At 36.7% G+C, this 7319-nt stretch overlaps 1 protein-coding gene across 2 annotated transcripts; it reads left to right on the top strand.

The window, feature by feature from the left end:
- The first annotated feature begins 805 nt into the window (after positions 1 to 805).
- Positions 806 to 6541, top strand: thpo (thrombopoietin). 2 transcript variants are annotated; one of them, XM_043254540.1, is made up of 5 exons: positions 806 to 1043; positions 2885 to 3068; positions 3874 to 3960; positions 4071 to 4235; positions 5619 to 6541. In XM_043254540.1, exons 2-5 carry the CDS (start codon positions 2892 to 2894, stop codon positions 5757 to 5759), a joined length of 570 nt encoding a protein of 189 aa, XP_043110475.1. In that variant the 5' UTR covers positions 806 to 1043; positions 2885 to 2891; the 3' UTR covers positions 5760 to 6541. The 2 variants fall into 2 exon arrangements, with proteins under 2 accessions (XP_043110475.1, XP_043110484.1); XM_043254549.1 differs by having other exon boundaries at positions 808 to 1043; positions 2938 to 3068.
- Positions 6542 to 7319: the final 778 nt, after the last annotated feature.

The raw sequence follows: 7319 nt of genomic DNA, 5'->3' as shown, positions 1-7319 counted from the left end.
TGTGTGTGTGTGTGTGTGTGTTTAATCTGGCAAAGAGATAAGTTGGAGCTGAATAAAACAAATATTTATGATAACTCGCAAAGGGACAGAGACACCAGAAGGCTGGTCATGAAAGTAGGCCGTCTGAGCGCACTCATTCAGCTCTGCTGATTCATACACACACCTGCTTTCTTTAAGCCCTTGAACACTTAAAACACACAGACCCCTTCAACATTTTTGTATCATTACGTTCCCACCCCAATAGGTAGAGCGATAACACGTTTGGATGCCATCAGTCTGTTTTGTTACACACTTGATCATATTGCATTTTTATATCATTCTGCGATATTAGTTATTACATTAAATATTTTAAGAGTAATATCAATACAGCTTGTGAATTTGATTTTACTTAAAAGATACTTAAAAGCCACAGTTTTGCGGGGTTGAAGTTTTCAAACGTAATGCATACTGTAAATGCGACGGGAACTAGAATACTGTACTTTTACATTTTTACAGGCCTTAATAAATTCAGCACACCAGCAAGCATTGATAAAACAGCACAGTCAATGACATCAATAAAAATATAAAATATAAGTCAGTTATGAAGAGTGAACATGCACGGAGGTATAAATCAAAAAATACGTACTAAGCATGTCCTGCTGAGAAGACTGATCACATAATAAAATATTAACCTGAACTTTTGTTTGTTCAGCCTACCTTTTTTTTTCTTTTTTTTTTATTACATGTTTATTTATTTAGAATTGCATCAGCATCTCCTACAACCCCAGGGTTACCCTCACTTTTATTTTGGCTTCGTTGTACAGTGACTCACTGCAGGGACGCCGGGGCATGTTCAGAGACGAGAGATAACAAACGTCCCAGGCGGGAAAGGAAGATTCAGAAGTCAAAAAAGTGTGGGGGCGATGCGCATGATGAATGTAGTCAATGTAGTGGAGGAGCGCGCATCTCGGTGGGCGTTTTCGCGTTACTTCTTCCAAAAAGACGCTCTCCAATGGAAAGCAACGCAAACGGAGATCTCATGTTCTAACGGGGCATGGATTTAAGTAAGTACGCATGAATGACGGCTTCCTTTTACAGATTGTTAGCGGCATTTAAAACACTCTCTGGTAAAATGTACTCGCGTAGTTCGTTTTTAAAACGCTTATAAATTTGAGGTCAGCTCACTGAAATAAACCTATTTCACTATGTAGGGTGCGTGGATAGGAAATAGCCTATATTATATTAAAACTTAATTGTCATTATAATGCAGAAACCGTTGAAAAAGGCAGAAATATGCCTGTGTTAATGATTCATTTATTGTTAATTATAGCATTATAGTCTCTTGTTACTTCTCTCATCGGTTCTGATGTTTCATTTTTGAATTTCTTGTAGTAAGGCAGTATTCACAAAACATTTTATTTAACCACTAAGGGTTCTCCTAAATGGGAGTAATGCTCTTGAAAAATATTCTGCTGAGACATACTTACTAAAGCAAGACGTAAGGATAAGGGCGAGGTTGCCACGATGCACTCAGCGATTGGCTGATAATCAAAAATAAAAACGTTAATTTCCACATTCTAATAAATATTTTTTTAAAATGCGGGCAAAGTTTAACTGTATAATTAAAGTATTCATCTAATTGTCAGTCTCTTACATCACGTAAACAATTAGCTGATATGCGTATTAATTATCAGAATTATCGTGGCTGATAGAAGGCATGCAAACGTAAAAGTGAAACGTAAAAGATGATGCAGAACAGCTGTTATTTCTTGCCCGACTGGTTTATGAAAACATGGATATAATCAAATTAAAATCCGGAGTCGGGATAACCGCCACAACCAATCTGCCGGCAGCAGCCATTTTAGGACAGTTTGTGGTTTGGTCGTAAAAGTCCTCTTCAGTACAACTTTTCACGGGATTTATAAGCTAGTTTTGGCACTATAAAATAGGATTCTCTTAGAGCAAAAATGTGAGAGTCCTAAATTAAGAACTGATTATTTTCTTCTAAATCAGCGAGTTATGAGCTAATTAAAATGTTTTGTGAATACAGGCTCTTAACTACTAGCCTGTAGGTACAGTATGTCAATGTAATTTTGGTTGAGAATGAAAACAATGTTGACGACGAAATGTTGGATTTCGGTTACACAACCTAAAAACAATAAATGTCAACATTAGCTGAAGTTGGTATTGGAAATGAACATTGACGTTGAATTTTGGTCACCTGACTTTGTGTGCTTGCTGGGTAGCCTTCTGATAGGACTAATTGTTTTATTCAACCTGGCCTTTATTAAAATAAATGCTTTTTGTTACTCTTGTTAACCGATTTAAGTTGCTTGAATTGAATCCTAAAGGCCAAAGTAGGTTACTGCCATATTGCGTTTAACAGCAGAATTTCTGTTGAAAATATTATCACAATTCCACTAATCATGAAACAGTGACAAACTAACTGCAAAATGAAATGTCCATTCCAACGAAGCACTGTAAAGGATGTAGAGTAACTATTATGCTACAATCTGATTCACTGACCTATCAAACTATTTAAATATTTGTATGTATTTTATGCATATTTTCCAATAAGCATATATAGGCCGTACAATCGATCTTTAAATCAGTAGTTTTATATTTATCCATTATTTTAAATGAGCTGTTTTCAATGCTTCATGGCATTGCAGTTCTTTCCCTAATACTCATAGCTGATTGGTTTGGTTTATGGCTTATAGCTTTTTAACGACGACTTACTTTAATGTCTTTGGGAAAAATGAAGAGAGTGCCGAAGCCAATCACGATCAAGTGTTTTGATTTCATCGTTTTGTAACGTAATAGTAAATGTAATTATTGTTAAGTGTTACTGAGTATTGCACATTTGTGATTTAACGTCTACCGCTGTAATTCATTATCGTTTCAGGTACGCAATGCATTACAAACTCACAGTTTTTCTTTGGAATGGTTGTCTTATAGGAGTGCTGGTAGTAGTGTTCAGCATGGTTGCCTCTGAACTGTCTCACGTTCACACTAGACCGATTGACTTTGTGTGTGACAGCGAGGCCAGAAGAATGATGAACAAGGTGAAGGACTTACAAGTGGAAAAGGTAAGACTGTGACATCTACTTGAGATGCAAAAAGTTCTTTTGCTTCAATGTTTTTCTATCTTTTAAAAGACCCACTTACTCCAAGAAAGATATAGTGTAACGATATCTATATAAGCGTCCGCACCAACGCATAATACTGCAATCTGCAGTTGTGTCATTTTCCACTTTAAATGCTTGGATTATGGTTGGCTGTTCTCGTGTTTTCACCATTCATCGGCTAGAGAAAAAAAAAAAGTAGAAATGCTCCATGCTGCTTATCATTAGAGTTATCATCTTTGGCGTAAAATGGGCCTTTGGGATGTTTTCCTGTGGCCCGATGTTTAAATTCTTACCTTACACCATAGTAACTCTTGAGAAATCATTACAAGGACAGCTGGGCCATTTATTTAAGCACAAGGTCTGAAAAGATATAACCGGCGTTCCAGGAGCCTATATTTTGTGCTGAAATCAAATCAAATAGCTTCCAATTGAATTAGGCTGTCTATTGAATTATTTCTCAAGCCAGCCATGTATTTCTTTTGGTTAGTAAAAAACCGCAGGAATCGATACCAAGTTGCTCTTTTTGCATTAATAGTCTCATTATATGTTTGCATGCTTTACTTGACAGATCTCTCTCAGTCTATTTGCATGTTAACTCTCTGGCTTGATTCTCTACTGTCTTCTTCCGTCTCGGAATCATCTATTATCTTATTGACTCGCCGCTGTGTGTGTTTGACAGTTTGTCGCTCTGACTTCTCATCGTCTACATCTCTGCTTGTCTATGCACCGGCGAGACATTTGATAGGCTTTGTTTTTCACTTTGCAGGTAGTCTGCGGTGCTGTAGACGCTCTGCCGTCTGATATTAAATTACCGTGCATCAGAATTCACAAAGCAACCTGGGAGAGAAAATCAGTGAGTCGTTCAATGCAGCCCACTCCCACACACTCCCTCCATTAGAGCATCAACCCACTCACGCTGCTCTTGGGCACACACTCTTTGAGACACCTGTGTGTGTGTTCCAGGTGCACGAGCAGAGGGCTGAGATCCTGCTGTCGTTGGGGACTCTAGCGCAGGATGTGCGGTCTGCCAGGACGCTCAGCCAACCTGGCTGCGGACTCACTCTGCTGAAGCGCTTGGAACACAGTATCAACAACTACTTGCATGTAGTAAGGCTACTCCACATTGAGGTGAGGACGGCCAGTTCAACCTTGTGCTGTGGCTCAGATAGATATCGGCACAAAGACTCAAGGCGTGCAGACAGATTGCTAGCCTCTTGAGGAATTCACTCACACAGGAGCAGATATTGACTTGCAGAATGAAGAATGAGGGCGTAGGATTCACCACAGGACTGATTGCAACACCTGACCTCACAAAAATTAATACATCTAAAAATAGAGTGTACTGTATTAGGTAAAAAATTCAGCAGTCAAAGGAAAAAAAAATCAAAAACATACAATACACATACAATATTTTAAAACATTTAAATTTATGTATTCATATATATATATAATGATTTATATATACATTTATATTATTATTATATTTTATATGATATAAATATATTTAATATGTAAACACAACATTTTTGAAATATATAGGCCTACATGCATGCGTTTGTAGTTACATATACATATAATAAATATACACACATATAATATGTAAACAAATTTTTCTTATATTAAATATTATTCTTTTTATATATATATATATATATATATATATATATATATATATATATATATATATATATTATAACATACTGTTTAGCAAATATTACATAGTAATTTAATTACTAAAAATAAATAATGAGAAACAAAAATAATTATATGATAATATATATTGCACATATTTTGTAAATCATATTTAATTATTAATATATTTTTGTTTAATCATAAGACTTAGTTGTAATTGTTGATTCAAATAATGTATACTAATTTAATGTTATTAAATGAATGCCATTTTATTTTTACAACATATACTAGGATTTATTTTCATGCTACTTAAAAAAGTAAGTAGCCAAGTGAACAGGTGACCGTTGTAAAGAGAAAGAAAAACTGTTCGGAAAAAATACATAACGTGTTTATTGTACTGTGTAGTCCTCAAAGAAAATATCCTGCCTTCCCGGAATCTTTGTTGATTTGTCACGTCATCTCGGTGACTTTGAGTCCTGGTGACCTCTGCCTTCCTTCCCCAGGAAAGAAGGGAAGATAGCGACATATTTGACCAGTGAGAATGATGGGAACACGGCGCTCTCTGAAGTGCATTACAGCCGTGCCCTGCTGATAAAATATACATACCGCCACTCCTAGATTAAAGCACGTACTGTGGGGAGATGCTGGACTGTAGTTTTGCTTATTTCCGATGTAGTTGCAAAACATAATTAACCTACTTCATGTGAGAATCAAAGCTGGTGTTTTCAGTGATCTCAGCGGTGACCCAGTAATCTTCCAAAGTAGCTCAGTCATTTTCATTCGCAAAAAACCCTTTCTATTTTTCCCTGCTTCAACGCCATGTGACTATTTTTAGCTCGCACACCATTTTCCTTATCTGTCCATCTTTGTCTCGTCCAGCAGGGGGAGCAGGTAGGGCCCCAGGCCGAGCTATGTCTGGGTCAGCCCTCTAAGGATTTAGGTTTGGTGTTGAAGCACTTTGGGCTTCTGCTAACTGGCAAGCTGGAGTGGCTCATTGCAGAGATGGCAAAGGGGTGCTAGACCGAAAGACTGACTTCTAATCTTTTTCTTCAACCTTGTGTAACGCGACCAGACAGGCCCAATCAGTTTTAACGACGGTCCAACTTGGAGACAATGGAGGGCCATGCACTTTGTCGGAGATCGGAGACTGCAAAGGAGAAAAAATTAAAATAAACGACAACACTGTGCCATCTGCTGGATCTAAGCTGAAGCGACTCACCTGTTGAGACGCACCCATTGAACTTTTGAAACAGACAAACTGTTCTGAACTGAATACAGTTTCTGGTGTGTGCTACATGTTTTTATATACATATATATATATCACAGATTGTATTTATTTATTTTATAGCTTGCATGAAGGTTGAATTGACTCCACGTGGTGTGATAGCACATGGAAGGTAACTGCGACTGAACGTGTGACAATGCGGAGGTAGTGCAGTGCACACACAGGAAAGGTCAATTTATCTATACACTCCAAGATATAATATTTGTGCATTTAATATATTTTGTGTAAAAATAGCACTTACAATATTTTTTAAGAAAAAAAACCTTGTCGTTAATTCTACATTTGGTCTTCCTCTCTGTAAAATGTATCAGTTGTACTTTTTTATGTGCATACCTAAATATTTAAATATATTTTCATTTCATTTGTTGTGCGGGTAGTGTCTAAACAGACTGCGGTGGATTTGGTCAGAAGTAGAAAGTAAGCAGGGTCGCATTGAGCTGATCGAAAGTGACAGCTGAGACGTTTGTAATATTACAAAAGATATCTATATGTTTCGAATAAATGCTGTTCTTTTGCACTTTGTTTGTTGAAGAAAAATGCATCGCATTTTACACAAAAAATATTGAGCGACCGTATTCAGCCTATCAGCATTTTAGAACGCATTTTCTGAAGGACTGCGTGGAAAAATGATGTTTTAAAATATATTAAGTAGAACATAGCATCTCACCAATTCACAAAAAGTCGGAGAGTTACGGGGAAAATCTTATTATCTGGACAGTGGCATCCCATATAAGAAAACTATGAATTTTTGCATGTTTATGATAGGGATCATGTTCTGATTTTTGCTGATATAGTTGAACGTGAACTTAGCAGTCCTGGTCAGGTTAAGGGAATGGGGGAATGACAATAACTGCGGTCGAATTAAGTTTGTTGTTCTAGATGGGCACATTATATTATTCCGTGAGATCTTAAATGATGAGCAAGAGAAAAAGACCCTAATGTATAAATTATGTAACACATTTCAGTCTGAGACATAAAACGAGCTGTAGAGAGAGCTTCAGGGAGAGCTTGTGATTGATTGTGCAATACAATAGCTGTCAGATTGCTAGGAACCTCGAATATGAAGAACCTGCTAAAAGACTATAGTGATTTAAAGAGAATCTTTTTAGATATAATTTGGGGCCAGAAGCACAACTCAAACAATCAGACAATGTGTGAGATGAATAAAAAATGCTATGTAAAATGTATTCATTATGTCCAGTCATCATCACTGAGAATTGATTCTTAAAAACTGCCTCAAAATAATTCAAACCTGGGGGACTTTTGTTTTGTCATTTCTGTCTATTAACATTTTT

The sequence above is a fragment of the Puntigrus tetrazona genome, chromosome 2 (assembly GCF_018831695.1).
Source record: "Puntigrus tetrazona isolate hp1 chromosome 2, ASM1883169v1, whole genome shotgun sequence".
Taxonomy (NCBI): Eukaryota; Metazoa; Chordata; class Actinopteri; order Cypriniformes; family Cyprinidae; genus Puntigrus; species Puntigrus tetrazona.
The sequence above is the reverse complement of the archived record's forward strand: the minus strand, read 5'-3'. Positions and strand labels throughout refer to the sequence as shown.